The sequence below is a fragment of the Lathyrus oleraceus genome, chromosome 7 (assembly GCF_024323335.1).
Source record: "Lathyrus oleraceus cultivar Zhongwan6 chromosome 7, CAAS_Psat_ZW6_1.0, whole genome shotgun sequence".
Classification (NCBI taxonomy): Eukaryota; Viridiplantae; Streptophyta; class Magnoliopsida; order Fabales; family Fabaceae; genus Lathyrus; species Lathyrus oleraceus.
The window spans coordinates 253,886,508-253,907,213 of NC_066585.1; the positions used below are offsets into that span (position 1 = coordinate 253,886,508).

Here is a 20,706-nt window from a genome sequence, read left to right on the forward strand (position 1 = left end):
AGAACTCGACCAATTTTGGCGGAAGCATAGGAGTCCGATTCGTCATCACATGGCGCTATATTCGCCAAGTGTTGGTCGAAAGACCTCTTGGAACCTCTATCGTCGACCCGATAATAACTTTGGTCGGCCTCAATGTTTTCCATGATGTCGTCTTTTCTCCAGATTATAAGTCTCTGGTGAACCGTCGATGCTACCGCTCATATCCCATGGATCCATTTTTGATCCAAGAGTAGATTGGATTTGACTTTGGAGTCTATTACCATGAACAGTGGTGAGCGTGTTGTTGTGCCTACAACGAGATCGACCTGGACAACCCCCATTATATTGTTGGTTTTCTCTTCTGTAATACCCCAAAATTTACCCTACAATTTTCCCTGGAAGCATGGGATTATGTTTCACACTTCATTGGCATCACACTAGGTCATACTCATTGCATACTGCATTAGTGACTTGGAAATCAGGTTTTGATTGATCACTCCTTAGCAGAAGGAGCCCACACAAAACAAGATTGAGAATTGGACTTCATTCTCTAAGTATACAAGTCTCAAGGGTCTCAGGGGGCTCCAGATATCTCATTATGGTCCTCAGTTCATCAGTGAATGATTCAGAGCTATCAGAGTGTTCATCTGGATTTAATCAGGAAATTTGGGTTTCATGGCTACCTGCAACAGGAAATGTTTGGTTGGAAGTAGAGGAGCTCATCCATGTCATGATTGGAGAGACATCTTGGCCTAGGAAGACTCACAATTATCTCAGAAAGATCCATTGGCAAGCAGTGCAATCAGTTCCCGATCAATTTTGCCCTAAAATTAGGGTTTGGTATAAAATCAGTTTATTTCTGATTCTTTGGGTGAAAATCTTTTCCATGGCCCTCCATATGTCCACAAGGGTCTACATACAAAAAATCAGCTTTTTATTTGAGCCAGAAGTGCTTCAATTGATCACTGGAATCAGGAATCAAACATTTTGGGAAAAGTCAACTGTGGGGCCACAAAAGTCAACTCTTGACTTTTTGAGAGTGGAATCTCAAAATTCATACCTAGGGGAGCCTACATGTGAAATTTGATCAAGGTTGGATCATGGATTCATCATTTAATCAGGAATTGGAAAAGTTATTTAATTTGGAAATGGTTGACTTTCCATTTAGGGAAAATTTCTCCAACATGAAAGTTGTTCCTTTTGTTCCAAGCTTTCTAGAAATATAAAGTTTGCTCCATTTGGATCAAAATTGAGAAAGTTGTGCTTAGTCAAAGCAAGGCATATTTTTAGGACACTTAGAAAAATTTCTAAGTCTAAAAATCTTCAAAGTTTGTCAAAACTTCTTGGCCAGTTTTCTTGCACTTCAAGGCATCATTTGAAAATATTTTCTTCACAACAATTATACCTTGCCATGTCCTCTTTCACCTCCCTTTGGAATCATCTCGTTTGGATCCATGGTTTGAGAGATACATTCACTTAAAGTTGACACCATGACTTGAATTTTCTAGGCAGATTTTATGCCAAGCTTGCCCAACCAGTTTTGCAATAGTGTGACATGATTTTGAGGCCATTTTTCACCTTCTTCCACTCATCATTTCCACTCATGCTCAACATGAAACATGCCAAGCTCCATGATATCTTGCTACTATTTGCATTATCTCAGACCAAGCCTTGATGCAACCAATGTTTGTTTCCTCATTTGGCCATGCATCATGTGTCCATTCACTTAAGCTTTTGCCAAAATAAGAAACCACAACATCTCACGTGCCATTGCTCATACACCTCACCAAATACACATTTTTTTTGCTCATGGACAAATCATTTATTTCAGAGCCCATTAAGGCATTAGACCCACCATATTTAAGCTGAAAAACCCTAAACATGAGAGGCCATTGAATTTTCGAGCAAGCAAGGAACAAGTTCATTGGAGATCAGATTTTATTGCTCAACAAGTTTCTCAAAGTGAAGTTCCTGAAGCACCAAGAAAGCAACATCTTCTTCTATTCTCTCCACAATCAAGAAGCAGTGGACTAAACTTCCACTAGGTAACACTCTTGTTCCTTTTCCATGGCCATCTATTGGTAAATCCATGCTTGCTTCATTACTGTTTACCATGCCCATTATCATGCTTGTTCCATTATCATGTTGCTTATGCTTGCTTCTGAAGTCCTCAGTACGAGGCAATGTTCATGTGGTTTGATTTATGCTGTTGATTTTCTGTTCATATCCGTGTCCATGTTGACATCTTATTGTCAACTTTTCTCCATGAATAAGCCACCATTTCACTTAAACAAAGATACCATGTTAATCCTTGCATTTTATACTTGAGATCTGAGCTTTATTTCGTGTTTTTTGATGCACTATGGTGGTCGCATTGTTGTTGAAATTGGAAGAAACACACGCGTTTCTGCATGAACATGGCGCTAGGGTTTGGTTCCATGAAGAAGATGACCGCGTGTCATCTTGAGAACCGTTGGATCCATCGCGTATGTTCTAATCCTGGCCGCCCGCTTATTTTTTGTCCTGTAGCGACTTAAGTGAAGATGACCGGTTGATGTTATGTTCACATGGCCTTTTTAAATAAAATGTTATTTCATTATGTCACGCCCTGGATTTAATTATTGTTTTGGACTGTGGGCCTTCGCCAGTTGCTGTTGACACCCCCCTTTCATGGCCCATCAACGCTCATTTATTTTCCAGTTCATTTAAAATATTGATACACCCCCCCTCTTTTCATGTTCATTTTAATTCCCAATTTATTTTCAATTTTGATTTTAATTCATATAAAATATTTTCTTTGTCCATAAAAATATCCAAAAATATTTTCCATATTGCTTGATGCATTATTTAATTTTATTTAATTTTTATTTTCACATTTATTTAATATTAATATTTTATTTTAATTATTCATTCTAAGTGGTCCATTTTAGCATACCTTTTATTCTTGATTTTATTTTTATGTCTTAAAATTATTTTTAGCTTTTGATTTTTAGGATGAAGGTTGACCACTGCCCCATGGTCAACCTGACCTTTTCTTGAATTTTTATTTCACATTTTCATTTTATTCTTGATTTATTTTTAACCTAGTTTGGTTGGTTGACTTTTAGTTTGACTTCTATTTTATTTCAATTAATTCATTTACTAATTTTCATTATTTTTGTAATCTTTTTAGGGGATGATGATGTCCTGACCCCACCTTACTTAGTTTAATTTTTCATAATTTTCTTGATTAATTTGCTATTTATTAAGTTGGCTTGAATTTTTAGTTGACTTCTTTATGATCGATGTTTGACTTAGGGATTGCTTATGGCAATTGAAGAGATCTTTTGATCCTCCCTTGTTCATCTCATATGCCATGTATTAGAGACCTTTCATCTTGATTTTATTTGATCCTTACCTCATTTCCTGATTTAATTATTTCAGTGGACTCTTGTTGTGCATCTTTTCATCTGTCTGATTCATCTGTTATCTGTTATACTTGTTTCTTTCATCCGTGCTTACTATTTCTTGATTGTTTAATATGTTCATGTTTCCCATGCCTTGTCTAATGCTCCATTATTTCATTCTTTGATTCTTTGATTTGATTATATACCTGTTTACTTATCTGATTTGATTGATAACTGTTGCCTACTTGTATGATGATTGAGGCATATATTCTTATTGTTTGATTGCCATGAACCATCCCCATTCATAACAAATGTACCCCTATCCCATAAAATGTATAATATTTATTCTTTCATTCTTTATTCATCTGTTAATACAAGAATTAAAACGAACATCCGATAATCATTTCAAAACAAGATCAAAAGCTTGATCCAACGTCGAGTAATCATTTTCAAAACTTAACAGAACCAGCACGCATTCATCCATCCTCTTGTAAGTCGATTGCTTCATGCATCGCCATCTACCTGTAAGTCGATTGCCTCAGGCATCGCCATCTACCCTTATCCGTGGCTCCTCTCCTTGCTCCATCCGTCGACACCTGTTCCGTTTAGGTAGCACCCATTAGGTAGAACCCTTTGTATGATAACATAGGTAGAATTCCCTTATTCTTTGCATGCTAACATTAGGTAGATGTTCCCCTTTGTAAATCCTAACACATAGGCCCACATTGCATGATAACTCTAGGACAGAGCTTCCCCACTTTTAGACCTTCCGTGCGTCTCCGATCCTGTGGCGTGTCAGTCCGTTCTATTGCAAAGAGGTAACTGCCTAAGACTCGATTCAGCGAGCTGCGACACCTACTGCTAGGACGTTGAACACATTGTCCACTTTCCTTTGACACAGCTGGTGTCCTCTTTTGTAAGTCCACGTTCAGATGGCAATCCTTAACCCCTAGTTAGCCGAACTACGACAACTCCGATTCTCATGTTCAGATGAGATACGTAGGCACGAGACGCGATGTCTTGCCGAGTTTTGACTAAAGACTAACAACTAATCCTTGCTTACTTTCGCCCTTGTTGCGATTCTTTTCTCTCGCCCTCATTGTGATCGAGACCTTCCCTTTCTCTTGCCCTAGTTGCAATTGAGACCCTTGTTCCCGTAGTTAGCTGAACTACGTTTTGCTCTGATTCTCATTCTAGATGAGATACGTAGGCATAAGACGCGATGTCTTATCGAGCACACTTCTCTTTCACCCATAGGTAGCCGAGCTACGAAGACTCTGATTCTCATACTCAGATGAGATACATAGGCAGTGGATGCGACATCCTTGCGAGTCATTTTATTTTGACCTTCTTTTAGCAGATAGTACCTTAGATATACCTACACCCTTTAGACTAGAACAACAAGAGTGGATCCCATAGAGTACTACGGATGCGTAAGGGTGCTAATACCTTCCCTTCGCATAATCGACTTCCGAACCCAAGATTTGGTTAGAAGACCTTGTCTTTTCCTCTCTTCAGGTTTTCTTCGATCGTTTCCTTTCCCTCCTTTGGGATAAATAACGAACGGTGGCGACTCTTCTGTTCTTTCCCGCCGGTTGTTTTTTTAGCATGTTGCGACACCTTCATAGTTTGATAGGACCATGTTGTGTTGTCGAAGGTCTTCGTCACCCTTTCCCATTTTCTTAAATAGAGTATAGGGCATCAGATTGGTTGCAGCGCCTCCGTCGACAAAAACCTTGTTCACCGCTATTCCATCGACCTTTGCTCTGATGAACAATGGCTTTAGATGATATATCATCCCTGGGCTGGGTCTCTCAAACATGACTTTTTGTTCTTCCACCAAGCCGCTATTCATGACATAGTAGCATATAGGTTTTCCTCCATCTGTCTCATCTGGCATAAAATCTCCCTCTATTTTGGAGACTTTGGATGCCATGTCGTATTCAACTGGCAACACCGATACAATGCCACAGTTTACAATGAAATCATCATCATACATGTCATCATTATTTTCGTCGTACATGTCTTCGTTGAACTCCTCATCGGACTGGGGGGAGTATTCAGGCTCTCCTTCCTCTGGTTCGGGGGAATACTCGGGCTCTTCTTCCTTCGATTCGCCCTTGCTTCGTGGCTGCTTCTCGACCTCTGACGAACATTCCACATTTTGAGTGGCTATTACTACCTTCCTTCCTGTCGAGTCTACAATCATGGCCATTGTCTGGTTGGCCACCATTTTTCCTTGTCCTGAGACCTTCGGTATCTGTTTCTTTTGTCCAAAGGTCTCCGAAGGTTTCAACTATGGAGTGGTAACGTCCTTCCCAACTTTTTTGTTTCACTGGTAGTGTCTCTTTTGTGTCCTAGTCATCGGATTCGTTCCTTTGTAGTTAGGAGATATTGTATAGCCCATTTTCTTCTCTGGAGATGTTGTTTCTTTCTCTAGCACTCTCCATTTTGGTTTTTTGCCCCCTTTCTGGTTGATAGACTCTATCCACTTTTCCTGTGGAGCATCGGTCGGCGAAATGAAGGTCTTTGGTCGGGAACGCTGAAACTGCCTTTTATAATCTTCATTCCGTCGAGGTGCACCATAATTTTCGAACACAAATCGTGATACAACAAGTTTATCCTCTTTCACAACCTTGTTGTTGGCCTCCAATTTCTCGGCGGTATTCTCGTCGAACACCGCACTGCACTTTGGGCATAATAGAGCCTTTGACCCGTTCTTTTTGCACTTCTATTGGAATTATGATAAACTTTCGCCTGGTTAGGGATAAGCCGACTTAACCTTCCTTTCAACCTTATTTCCGAAATCCTCAGTAGTTTCGACCATCAGCACTTCAAAAGATTCAGCTAGGGAAGTTGCTTCGAGAACCTCTATGAGACCATCAGTAGTCTCAACCATCATGCACTTGAGAGGCTCCGCGTACAAAGCTTCTTCCACCTTCAGGGGATCAGAGTCCACCTGCATTTTTGGCCTTTCACCAAATTGGAGCCTTCCTTCTTTCAAAGCTTTTTACACCAAATCCTTGAAAAGAACACATCGGCGAGTTTTGTGGCTAAGGAAATTATGAAATTTATAGAATCCCCTTTTCTTATTTTTTTCTAGGGGGATCTTTTAAACCCAGAGGGACGATAATCTGACCATCTTTTAGTAACAGATCAAAGATTTTGTCGCACTTAGACACGTCGAACGTATAGGTCTTAGCTACGTATTTATCTGTTGTTTTGGGTTCGACATGATTTTTTCCATTAGAGGGTTTTAAGACCTTACACGCATATGGAGGCCCGGGCTTAAGTTCTGCCACGTTAACCTCGCTTATGCTGATTATATCTTCTTCGTCGTAAGAACGACCTTCGATTGCGATATATGACAAATTTTCTTTCTTATGATATCGACCCGTCTTGGGCTTCTCAGCTTTCAGGCGTTCGATACGTCGAACTCTATCGGCCAATTGGACCATATCTCTAAGATACTGAGTATCCAACTTTTTCCTTATAGAATAATCTAAACTCCCAGCCGTCATCTCGACTAATTCGTGCTCAGGGACTTGAGTAAAGCATCGTGCTTTCAATAGTCTAAACCTGTTTAGGTACTGATCAACTGACTCAACAACCTTCTGCTTAACGCTAGCTAGTTCTTTGAGGCTAATCTTCGATTTCCCCATGTAAAATTGTTCATGGAACCATCTCTCCAACTGCGTCCACGTTTGGATCGACTGTGGAGGTAGCGTTGTGAACCACGTAAATGCGTTCTTTGTAAGAGAACTTGGAAAGTATTTTAACTTCAAATCCTCATTGTTCGCTATGTCGGCAGCCTCAGTCTGATACCTGGCCACGTGTTCAACGGTGGACTCCTCAGTATCCCCAGCGAAGTTGGTAAATTTCGGAACTTTCCACCCCCTAGGAAATTCTGTATGTAAGACAAAATCTGGCAAGGGTGAAGAGTAAGTCGGCCGCTGTAAGCAGGGACTCATTCTGTTTTACAATATGATCCGTTCGACGATAGCCTCTAGGTTTTGTTCCCTAACGGCTTGCTCGTGTCGAATCCTCCTGACCACTTGGTCAGAACCCTGGTTACGGTTAACCATCACCACGGGGGACCTTCGTGCCACCCTTGGGATCTGTTCGAATTCCTAATATTCTTGTTCGACCGTATTGTCTGTCATTTTCTCTTGTCGGACCGGTGTTTCCTGTCGAGGAGGAGGCGTAGGATTCCGACGGACCGGAGCCCTTGGGGCTCCCAAGAAGTCCCCTATCCTTGTCATTTGGGTTGCCAATTGCTGGTAACTCTCCGTCGAATCTTGGATCAAAGGCCTCAATATGGTACCCATTTGTTGAGTTAGCATGTGTACCATTTCATGATTACACTCGTCCATCTGTTGTCTCATAACGACGACAGAACTTGACGTAAAAGTTTGGACTGACTGAGACGTCAGTCCGAAACCTGGGGGTCGACCAAATGGGGTTGCCAAAGGTCCAAACCCCTGGTAACGAGGGAATGGAGATGATGAGGTGTCGTTGTAAGTCGAACCGAGATTATGCGTACTTGCCATAAACTCAGTCGACATTCCCAACGTTCAGTGCATGGGGACCTTGAAACTGGGCATATGTTGCCCAGCACTTCCCGGGTTGTTGGTGTCGGCGTTTGTGGCTGACACGATATCATAATTGACCCTGCAAATGTTGTCGAAACTGTCGACGCCACGCTAAAGCCGACATCGGCCACTTGGGGTGTCGCCGTGTCTCCCGTCGAAGACGTTTCTTCATGTGGTCTAGGAGACGTGTTTTTCCACTACACAATTGCATACACCTAACACTATCGAATGTTCCATCGGGTGTGCCAATTTGTTGTTTCGTCAACAATCTCTAGCCTTCCTATGAGAGGGTTACTTGCAGGATCGGCTACAAAGTCCTGGACTTAGTGTTTGAGGGTATGATGTTTTGGTAAGCAATGTCTTTGAAAAGTTAAAAAGGCGTAAATATAACTCTTGATGATTTAGGGATGTAGTAAAAAGTATGACAAACGAAAATGTATTGAAAATAAAGCAAGAAAGTAAAGACAAATTTGGTAAGTTTAAATGACTTATGAATGTAAATGGAGGCAAATGTGCATTTTTGGAAGGAGATAACTCTTTTCTCATAAACGCTTTGGTACTTTAAGTTTACTCCTACTACAAATACTAAAAATGACACCCCTAGAATCATCCCTAACACTTGTTTAAATAAAAAATAATCGTCGGAGGATTACGAATCTATCTTGCGATGACACGAATCTATCTTGCGATGACACGTGTCAGTCCACTTCCCCATGTATGTAGATAACTACCCACGGTCTTTGGATCGCTCCCGCCATTCAGACATTTCGACTTCGACCAGGTCTCTATGTGTCGATCCATGGATTTATTCAACTTTCTATCGATGCTGTTCCGACGGATTCCTTAGTCGAAATGATTTTCTTCTTTGGCCGAAATTGATCATCTAACAGTGACAAATTTATTTAATCAAACTATTTAAATTTCTTCAACAAGTCCCGTACAAAAAAAAAACATTCAAGTTTATTGGTAAATCTAATATTTTCAGGTGGCATATCTTCCACCAACTATAGACTATTCTCAATCCATTTATGTTCAATCTCAGATTGCACCCAAGAGTTTCCTAACTCCTACTTTTTGCTCATCAGTGAGCCGACTTGGAAACTTAATGTTAAACTTTATCCTCAAATTCCCCTTCTTTGATGGATCCTTAGGAAGTGGCATCCCTTCTTTTGGAACAACCTCCTCATAGTTGGGATGAATAACATTGTTTATTGGTATGCTCAAGTTTCTACCATCCAGTGTAGTGAGGTGCACTGTATAACCAGTTAACGCCTCCACAAGAGATATCTTCTGAGTCACAATCAGGTCGTTTCCTTCGCGACTGAACACACTGTGCGGCCTTTCGTCAATCACAAATACAAGATCTGCGGCGGTTACATTCGGCTGCTCGTTGCCCTTTTCTGGGAAGGTGATCTTTGTGCCTTTCTTCCAACCAGGCTTCACAATTATGGTCAATATCTCTTCCACTGGCATGGTTTTGCTACAGTCACAAGAAAAGACTTCAACCATTGCATCAAGCACAAAATCGAAGATATTAGAATTAAAAAAACAGAAGAAATAGCAGAGTGAAATCAACTACTCACCCACTGGCATCAGCTATTTCTCTAGAGATCTTCATCTTCTTTGTAGTTCCTTTATATATCTCCTCAAGAGTGCAACTCAACTTGTTCTCAATAGCAGCAGCTTTCCTCGGTACACCATGATTCATATGCATTCCTCCTCCTCCTCCTTCCCCAAAAGATCCAAACATATCATCACCAAACATTCCACCAAGGACCCTAGATCTCATGCCGCCGCCACCGCCACCACTGCCACCTCTTCCACCCATGCCACCAAATGGGCTTGAGAATCCAAAAAACTCAGCAAAAATCTCATCCGCATTCCTCGGATTGAACCGAAACGATCCAGGAATATCTCCTGTGGAATAGAAACTAGCTCCACCGCCACTACCAGCATCAGTAGGAGGAGCTTGACCCTTCAAACCCTCTTCCCCATATTGGTCATAGATTGCTCTCTTTTCAGGATCACTAAGTACCTTCAATAATCATCACAATTCACAACACTAACAAAGTAAGCATAGCACAAATACATAACCAACATAAAAATGTTAATTGAGTTTCACTGATAATTTCAGAAAGATAATTTTTTTATAAAACCCTTATGAAAAAAAATATAACCAAGCATGACCCAGATAAAAACAATTAACGGGTTTCACAGTTTCACTCATAATTTAATAAAAATTTAAAATTTTGGCAACACCCATGAGAAAACATACCTCATAAGCTTCAGAAATTTGCTTGAACTTAGCTTCTGCATCTTTCTTGTTGGTTGGGTTTTTATCAGGGTGCCATTTCATGGCAAGTTTTCTATAAGCCTTCTTCAATTCTTCGTCTTTGGCATTCTTATCAACCTGCAAGATTTTGTAGTAGTCTACACCCATTTCTTCTCCTCTTTTTCTCTTCAGTTTTGCGGTTTTAACTCTTCTCTTTTTGATCTGTTATGTTCTGTAACAAATTTAGTACATAGAATTTGCGATTTGGAAGGTGACGATGATGATTGAATGTGATAAATATGTTCTGGAAACTCATCATGATGTAGAGGCGTGGAGTCTCGATCTTTGTAGAATGTTCCAGATATTGGTTTTATAAATTATGTTTATTTATTTATTTACAATTTGGGCTGGGCCTGGTAATTTCAATTGATAACTTTAGGAGGATTATACTAAGCACCCCTCATTTTACCCATGGCATCCCTGCTTATTATTAGGACTAGGGTAGCCATAGGAGTATAAGCTAGCGAGTCTAGTAAAATATCAGTCAATAAAGTTTTATTAGAATCAAGAATAGTCAGATTTACATCATTATACCATATGAGGACTAGACCCCTATTTAACCTCCACAAGACAACAATCACAAACATAAAAATGGGTTAATTTAATTTAATTTTTTTAAAAATAATTCCTAAAAATAGAAGTCATGAGATTAACTTCAAAAAGAAAGTTAATATTAGACGACCGGATACTCAGAAGCTTTTTCATGACTCTAACTATGCAAAGGTTTCTTAACCCTCGACAGTTCTAACTTAAAATCTTCATTAGTCTCGGTTGTCCCTCTTATAGAGGCATGTAGTTTGAATGATAATATTGGTGTCCTCCTCTCTAGTACTCCTCCATGCATTGTCGTCAATACACTTTCTTTTATTATCTTCAATAGAGGGGTTTATTTGAGATTCATGTAAGGATTTGTGTCCCTCTGTATCCAAACTATCAGTCTGGTTAGAACATTAATACTAATGTTCAACCATGGCTATTGTGTCGAGTTGTTGGAGTTTTTCTTATGGTATAAGGATTAAATCTCCAAAGATAAGAGAGTTCATACGAATACTAATATAATATTTTTTCAAGTGTTCAAATATTCTTTAAATTTGATCAGAGTAGTTCTTTTATAGGATAAGCCTATAGTTCATATTCTTTCGTAAACCATGTATTAGAACCAATCTTTCTGCCCACTTGTTTATTCTCGACCTTGGATAAAATTCTCATTATTGAATTGGTTATCACTTTTTCTATATATACATGAGTGAAGTTAGTTAGAGTGTAACTAACTTCATGCATATACTAACTACCTTAGCATGCATCATAACTAACATACCATACACCTTAACTTCTTTCACTACCACTACATTCCAATACTCCCCCTCAAACTCATGATGGTTTGAAACATACAATCTTGAGTTTATCCTGAAAGTTGTCAAACAAATTGGAAGAGAGAGGCTTAGTGAAGATGTCTGCAAGTTGGGCAAGAGCTGGAACATGTTGTATTTGTAACTTGTCTGCCATAATACGTTCACAAACAAAATGAATATCAAGCTCAATGTGTTTTGTAGGAGCATGCGGGATGGGATTATGGGACAACATTACAATACTCATATTGTCACACAAGAGGGTTGGTGATAGATATGGATTTTTCAGCTCACGAAGTAACAATTTAATCCACAAGACTTCGGATGTAGCATGAGCTAGCGTGCAATATTCCGCTTTTGCACTTGACCGTGCGACAAAAGACTTTTTGTTGGAGCTCCATGCTATGAGATTTGGGCAAAGAAAAACACAGGATCCTGAGGTAGATCTTTATATATATATATATATATATATATATATATATATATATATATATATATATATATATATATATATATATATATATATATATATATATATAAAGATTGAAATAAATATAATAAGAATGTGCATGATTACATTATGTTGATAGTGGAATTGCAAATAAGAAGTAGGGTTCATAATGCCTAAGTGAATATGAAAAAAAAGCATATATGAGGTTTTTGCTATGGTTTTAAGCATTGAAGTAAACATGTGATTTAATTTGGAATCAATAATAAAATAAAGAGAGTGATATGATTGAATATGGTGAATTATAAAGGGACTAATTGCACAAAAATTTGGGGTTAGCTATCATAACGAAAACTAAACAGTTATTGCATTGTTACACAAGAGGTTCATAAGTTAGGTAACTGTTAATACAAAATAAGGTTGTGGATCATTACAAAGCAGGAAGGAAGACATCAAAATGTAGTAAGCATTACAAAATGTAATCCATGTCACTCAGTTTTCATGTGTTTCCCTTTTGTGGATGATTGTTGTGGTGTTAGATACATGCTTGAAGATAGATCATCAACCCCAATAGCAACATCATCCCTCTTAGACAGTGTATTGGTAGAGCTTATTTCAGACACAATTACATCGATTGATTGTATATGTGTAAATAGAAATGCATCAGTAACTAACTAATTGCAAAATAAACTCGGGTATCTATTAAAACCCACATGGGAAAATGTTACCAATGGAAGGTTGATTTGACTTATTGTGATTAGAGGTACAACTTCATAGTCAACAACCTTTGACGTATGTTGTATACTGAAGCTAGCGGAAATATACTCGAACGTATCGCACGCACGAACATACAACAGAGTCGCCGTCGAACTTTATTTATCCCCAAAGGGAAGGGAAAACATCGATAAAACCTGGGGGAAAGAGATATACTGGGTAAGGAAGTCGGTTATGCAAGGGGAAGGTATTACCACCCCAAACATCCATGGTACTCCATGGGAACCGTTTGGATTGTTCTCGCTCGAATAGGTGTTATCTAAAGATTATTCGCAAAGAATGGGAAAAGGAAGGGAAATAGATAGAGTGCTCGGTGAGGATTAGGGTCCTCATGCCTACGTATCCTCATAGTGCAATGAGGAATTCAGAGCTTCGTATTTCAAGGAACTATAGGTAGGAGGTGGAAATAAATGTGATAGAAGGTATAATGTGAACTAAAGAATAGTGTGATTTGAACTCCAAATAGGGTGAAAACGAGAACCCAAGAGTGAACAGGTATGAACCGACAAGTGAGGGCGTATAACACTTATATCACTGTACTGGAACAACCGAAAAAAAAGAGGAATTAGGTGTTTGGGGTAAGGGCCAAATAACTCTTGGGTCACAAGGGGGTACAAGATGAAGCACAAAGGTATTATGTGTTTGGCTCAAAGATAACTGATATATCACATGGAATGAAGGAAGGTAGATTATGACTGTATTATGGAGGTGAATGGAATGAAGTGACCGAAGTCACATAATTGGGTATCTGGTGATAAGTGACTGAAAAAATATTGTTTGAAATCGAAAGGTGAGAGTGTATTGGAATCCATAATAGGAATGAGATTTCTATCATAGAGGGAAACATCGTTACCTGATACGTGGACTAGCAGGCCGCCACCGTAGGGTTTTGGCTAAAAAAGGAAGGAATTAAGTATTTGGGATGAGAGCCAAACAACTCTAGGTATGAAATGCGGACTATTCGTTAGGCGTCCTAAAAGGGTCTATATGGAATTCCAAAGAAGGTGTATTTCGATGTCAAAAGGACGAATATGCCACCGGGTGAGCGATTTATGATCGAAGATAGATAGTGAATAGTGAGAGATATGGATGATGCCCTAAGGCGAAGGAGGAATAATTAGAAGTATGCTCGCCAAGGATTCGCATCCTCGTGCCTACGTATTCTAATTGTGAAATGAGAAAGTCATAGCAATCGTAGTTTGGCACTACGAGAATAGAAAGAGAGATATGTTTGTATAAGCAACAAGGACTCACAAGACAAACACTAAGTCAAGGGACAACTGCAATGCAAGGAGTAGTGTATCACTTGCTGGGGAACCAACAATTCGAGATCAAATCAGGATAGTATCTTGGATCCAAGAGAAGGATATACTCTTAATCGAAGAGAAAAGTGGTGTGTTACCCGAAAAAGAATGAATTAAATGTTTGGGATGAGAGCCAAACAACTCTCGATTGAAGAGGTGGACTGTCGTTATCGTCCTAAAAGGATAGACAAGGAGTCCAAGGAGAAGTATGATTGATCGCAACAAGATGGTAGGGGTTAAGTGAATGGAGAGTGATCCATGGGATAGAGAAGGTAGATTGATAAATAAGATAGCTCGCGAAGAAACTAGGTTCTCCTGCCTACGTACCCTTATAGTGCAATAAGGAAATCAAAGCTTTCGTAGTTCAGCCCACTAGGGCTGAAAAGAAGATGATAGAGGCAAAAGAAATGAATGATTGAAATTGAATTGTTTAGAATGGGATGGAGAGTGAAATGATGAGAGACTTGACAGTCGATTGATAGGAATCACACTAAAGTCTATGAATAAGGGCGAACACTTTGAATATTTGGGGCATACGTCTCATACGTGAAGTCGCTCTAGACAAGGGTAGGAGAGACTCCCTCTCATCATTCCTAATTACTTAAGACTTGAAGCGCATGATACTTCTCTTGACTGACAAGTTGTTGGTGAAGAACCTTTATTGTTGATCCTTGTGTTGATGTTGAACTTGTATGAAGAAGACTTGGTAGTTTAATCGATTCGTATTGTACTAAAGTCTATGAATAAGGGCACACACTTTGAATATTTGAGGCATGCGCCCCATACGCAAAGTCGCTCTAGACAAGGGTAGGAGAGACTCCCTCTCATCATTCCTTATTACTTAAGGCTCGTTTCGTACAATTTGAATCATATTTACCAAGTGTTGACCTTTGATTTGTCTTGTATAATCCGTTGCTTGGTGTGACTGAGGATGCCTTGATTGGAGATCTTGAGTTGAGGCCTTGAGCTCCACAACTTGGAAGAAAAGTCTTATTAAGTGACCAAGGGTCTTTTGGTCACTCAAATTAGACTGTGGGATTATTGTTAGATACCCAAAAGTGCTAATTTGAGCTATCAAATATGGGTATCTTTCACTCCGTTTCCTTGCTAAAGTGTTCGAAACAACCTTTGTTTTTGATGAAATGCAATTCAATGATAAACGATCTTGGTACCTTTGATTTGTGTGTTATTGTGTAGGAAGTAGGCATGAAATAATAGAAAGTGAAGACACAAGAAATTTGGCAAAGGGATCAAATAAAACAAGCATTCATCAGCTTGCTCGCTAGGCGAGGGCTGTGGCGAAGGACTCGCTAGGCGAGCGTCCAGCGAAAGCCCAGCGAAAAGCTCCAGTATTTTACAGTGGCAAACATGACCAGACTCGCTAGGCGAGCTTCCAGCGAGGTGTGTGGCGAACACGTCCAGACTTGGTGAAAAGCGCAGCCAGCACTCACTCGCTAGGCGAGCCTTTAGCGAGTTCCCAGCGAGCATTCCAGTAGCAAAACCTCTCAACCTCGCTGGAGCGAAGGTTGAAGCGTGGCCTTCGCTAGGCGAAGGTTTTGTTCGCTCAGCGAACAGGACAGTCTGGCAAAGGTTGCTTCTCTGGGCGCATGTGCCTCAGGTGCCTCATTTAGGGGCTCGCTAGGCGAGCCATTCTGCTCGCCTAGCGAGCATGACAGCCCAGTAGCAGCCCTATAAGTAGCAAGGGCTACTTTTTGGAGCCATACCTTATTTTTCCCTACTTTTGTACTTTTTCTAGATATTTTTACAGCATTGTTCTAAGGATCTTTTGTGACCTAGAAACCATTTTTCTTCATCTCTTAACCATCTTTCACAAAAAGAAGGTGGATTCCCATCCAATCTCGATTATTCGACTCGGATGTTGATCAACCCTCTTTCGAAACTTGTTGACCAAGCTACCATGAAAATGAGTAGCTAAGTCCTTCATTTTGTCAAGGTTAGATGTAGATGATCATTAGCTTTGTGTGTAAATGTAAGGATCTTCATTTGTAAACTCTTTAATGGTGAATATATGGTGAAAACTTTGTTCTTATTGAAAACTCTTTGTGTTGGTTTATGATCGAGAGATGTTTACCAACTCTTAACCTAGGTTTTCATCCAATCTTGTTTGTTAGCTAGAGATAGTAATAAATGATTTTGTTCACCATAAGGTTGAACCAAAAAGTTGTCATTTTGATTGATTGTGTTAGAGATAAACAATGGATCAAAATGGGAAAACTCACAATGTGTGTTAGAGATAAACACATTGGGAGGACTTTGTGAAATAGCTTATCATCTAAAGGAGTTTATAATTTTTGTTGATCGAACATATACATGCAAAGTGATCGTCGAACCCTAACTTTGGCAATATTTCTCAAATATTCAAACCAAAACTTTTACCGCATTTTATTACACTTTTATGCAAGATACCGTGAAAAATACCAAAACCCCATTGTTACCTTAAGCTAAGAATTAAAACAACTGTCGAAAGGCGGTGATATCTCACAATCCCTGTGGATACGATAACAAAAACCCGACACTTAAAAATTACAATTCAACAAAATGGCGCCGTTGCCGAGGATTGTGAATTGATATTGCGAGCATCGCAATAGTTGTTTAAGTTTTAGCTTTCGAATTTTTAACTTGTGCTTGTAATTTGTTTGGTTTAGTGTGCAGCTTACGTTTTATGCGAGGGCAAATCCCTGTGGACGAACTTCTTTTTGATCCTGAGATCGAGAGAACCGCAAGGAGGCTTAATAGCAAAACGAGACGAAGGAGGCAACAAGCGAGACATCGACAAGAACAAGGAGAAAGTTCTTCTACCACAAATCCACCACCATTTATACCTAACATGGAGCCACCACCACCACCGCCTATTTCTACTCCATGCATAAACAGTCCAAGAAATACTGCTCAGTTTGCTAACCACACGGGAAGGCAAGCTGAGATGAAAACGGGAACTCTCAATTTATTATATGGAAGTCCATTCACTGGAATGGACCATGAAGATCCCTTTGCTTTTCTCACGAAATTTTATGAGATAGCATTGGCGGCCGGAGTGGATCAGGCTCAGGAGCTACCGTTATTCAGAAGATTATTTCCCCACGCTTTGCTCGGCAAAGCAAAAGATTGGTACTTAGATCAAACACCAGCCGTCATGACAGACTGGAACGTGTTAGAAGAGAAGTTCATCGAAAGATTCTTCTCCCATAACCGGTTCATGGAATCCAAGACGGCCATCTCAGTGTTTGCACAAGGAATCAATGAATCCTTAAATGAAGCGTGGGAAAGATTCAAATCCATGCTTCGGAAGTGTAAAGGGCATGGATTTGATGAGATGACTCAAATCCATATTTTCAAAAATGGACTTCAACCAAATTGCAAGACGTTGTTGGATGCTACCTCGGGTGTCTCTTTATTGTCTAAAAGTGCCGAAGAAGCTACAAATATCATAAATCGAATGGCTCTAAATGATCTTCAGAGTCAAAGTCGAGGCAACTCTTTGAAAAAGCCGGGAGTGCTTGAACTAGGGACGAACGATGCCATCCTTGCCCAAAACAAGCTCATCTCACAACAAGTGGAACTCTTAACGCAACAAATAAAAGAGTTGAGGGGACCTTCTAAAGCTAAACAAATAGCTTGTTGTGAGCTTTGCAAAGGTGAGCATGACACCGGATTCTGTCCACCTCCGGGGTTCGAAGACGTAAACTACATGGCAAACCAAAGGGATTACCAACCGAGACAACAACAACAACAACCTTATCAATCACACCCTCAAAATCAACAACAACATTTCCAAGGGAACCAAGGGTTCCAACCTAGGAGTAACTATTATCATAACCAAGGTTATGGAGGTGGTTCTTCTAGCCGGCAAAACCCTCCCCAAAATCCTTATCAACCTCAACAACCGCCGGTCGTAACTTCTAAGTTGGAAGAGACATTGACGCAATTCATGCAAATGTCAATGGCAAATCAAAAAAGCAACGACGCGGCTATAAAAAATCTCGAGACTCAAGTTGGGCAACTTGCTAAGCAACTCGCGGAACAACAAACCGGTCCTTCCTTTTCGGCAAACACGCAAACAAATCCTAAGGAGCATTGTAAGGCGATCACAACGAGAAGTGGGAAGGAGTTGATGAGTGAGAATAACAAAAGAGTTGAGAGTGAACAAAGAGAGAAAAAGAGAGAAAATGAGGAGGAAATAGTGGAGGAAAATATTGATGGTGAAGTGGGGGAGTGGAGTGAAGAGGAAGAAGTTGAAAAGAACGAAAAGAATGGTGAAGTTGAAAAGAAAAAAAGTGTGGAGATTGAGAAAAATACGAGTGATGAAGTAATGGGGGAGGAAGTGAAAAAGCCTAGATGGAGGAGTTCTAGAGTTGCAAAGGGAAAGGAGGTAGTGAGCACTACTCCAATCCAAAACCTTCCTTATCCTCATGCCCCGTCCAAAAGGGAGAATGAACGGCATTACGCACGGTTCATGGATATTTTTAAACAACTACAAATAAACATTCCGTTTGCCGAAGCCTTGGAGCAAATGCCCAAGTATGCCAAATTCATGAAGGACATACTTACAAAAAAACGGAGGTATACGAAACCGGAGACCATCGTCCTAGATGCGAGCTGTAGTGCCATTATTCAAAGGACGCTTCCAAAAAAAGAGGTTGATCCGGGAAGAGTTACTTTGCCAGTTAAAATTGGTGATATCTATGTCGGGAAGGGACTAATTGACTTCGGGTCAAGCATTAATCTTATACCTTTGTCTATTATAAAGAGGCTTGGCAACATTGAAATTAAGTCCATCCGAATGACGTTGCAATTGGCAGATAAGTCGACTACCCATCCTCATGGCGTAGCCCAAGATGTTTTGGTTAAAGTCGACAAATTCTTTTTCCCGGTCGATTTTATTGTTATTGATATGGAAGAAGATGATGATGCTCCGCTCATCCTGGGCCGACCATTCATGAAAATCGCGCGAATGATGATAGACGTTGATGACGGTTTAATGAAGGTGAGAGTCCAAAATGAGGAAGTAACATTCGATCTATTCGAAGCAATGAAGCATTCAAAAGATAGAAATGATAGCTTTCGCATCGATGTGATCGAAGAAGCAGTTTTGGAGGTTTCTAAGCATATTCATGAGATATCTCCTATGGAGTTAGCTCTTGACGACTCATTGGAGGTTTTCACCGTTGAAGAAGAGCAAGCTCTTGAGGAATGCTTAAAGGAACTTGATAGTTTAGACGAACTACAACCGTGGGAAGTTGAGGAGGAAGACTTGAAGAAGGAGGTCAATGACGAAAAAGCGCCTATTGAATTGAAAATACTACCTTCTACTTTGAAGTATGTATTCCTAGATGAGACCGAAGCAAAGCCGGTCATCATAAGCAACCTTTTGACAAATGATGAAGAAGCCCGCTTGATCCATGTGCTAAAAAAAATCAAGAAGCCATGGGTTGGACTCTTTCCGATCTAAAAGGAATTAGCCCTTCCTATTGCATGCACAAGATCTTGATGGAAGAGGATTTTAAGCCGGTAGCTCAACCTCAACGCCGCTTAAATCCTACCATGAAGGAGGTTGTTCGAAAGGAAGTTGTAAAGCTGTTGGATGCAGGAATGATTTACCCGATCTCGGATAGTCCATGGGTTAGTCCCGTGCATGTGGTTCCGAAGAAAGGTGGAATTACCGTGATCCGGAATGACAAAAATGAATTGATCCCTACCAAAGTTGCAACGGGGTGGCGAATGTGTATTGATTATCGGCGGTTGAATACCGCAACTCGAAAGGATCATTTTCCACTCCCGTTCATGGATCAAATGCTCGAAAGACTCTCGGGCCAACAATACTATTGTTTCTTGGATGGCTATTCCGGGTATAACCAAATTGCGGTTGACCCGGCCGATCATGAAAAGACGGCTTTCACATATCCGTTTGGAGTGTTTGCATACCGAAAAATGCCCTTTGGGTTGTGAAATGCACCGACGACTTTCCAACGATGTGTGCAAGCCATTTTTGCCGACCTTATTGAGAAAACAATGGAAGTCTTCATGGATGACTTCTCGGTATTTGGTGGATCCTTTAGTCTATGCTTGGCAAACTTGAAAACGGTGCTTGAAAGATGTGTGAAGACCAATCTGGTGCTTAATTGGGAGAAGTGTCACTTCATGGTGACCGAGGGGATAGTGCTTGGCCATAAAGTCTCTTCAACAGGGCTTGAAGTTGATCGTGCTAAGGTTGAAGTGATTGAAAAGTTACCTCCTCCGGTGAATGTGAAGGGAATCCGAAGCTTTTTGGGGCACGCGGGGTTCTATCAGTGCTTTATCAAAGACTTCTCAAAGGTGGCTAAGCCTTTGAGTAATTTGCTAGCTAAGGACCAGGTATTTCTCTTAACCGATGAATGTTTGCAAGCTTTTGAAACTTTGAAAGAAAAATTGGTTACCGCTTCAATTATAGTCGCTCCAAATTGGAATTTAAATTTTGAGCTAATGTGTGATGCTAGCGACTATGCAATTGGAGCGGTACTTGGCCAAAGAAAAGAGAAAATTTT

General features: G+C 40.1%; 2 protein-coding genes across 2 annotated transcripts; both read right to left on the minus strand.

The window, feature by feature from the left end:
- Window positions 1-6,454: 6,454 nt before the first annotated feature.
- On the minus strand, window positions 6,455-7,336 carry LOC127103277 (uncharacterized). Its single transcript, XM_051040549.1, has one exon. The coding sequence runs from the start codon at window positions 7,334-7,336 to the stop codon at window positions 6,455-6,457; it is 882 nt and encodes a 293-aa protein (XP_050896506.1).
- Window positions 7,337-8,832: 1,496 nt separating this feature from the next.
- On the minus strand, window positions 8,833-10,569 carry LOC127104963 (uncharacterized). The gene is made up of 3 exons (XM_051042101.1): window positions 10,233-10,569; window positions 9,541-9,992; window positions 8,833-9,437 (listed from the first exon to the last, which is right to left on the minus strand). Exons 1-3 carry the CDS (start codon window positions 10,395-10,397, stop codon window positions 8,996-8,998), a joined length of 1,059 nt encoding a protein of 352 aa, XP_050898058.1. The 5' UTR covers window positions 10,398-10,569; the 3' UTR covers window positions 8,833-8,995.
- Window positions 10,570-20,706: the final 10,137 nt, after the last annotated feature.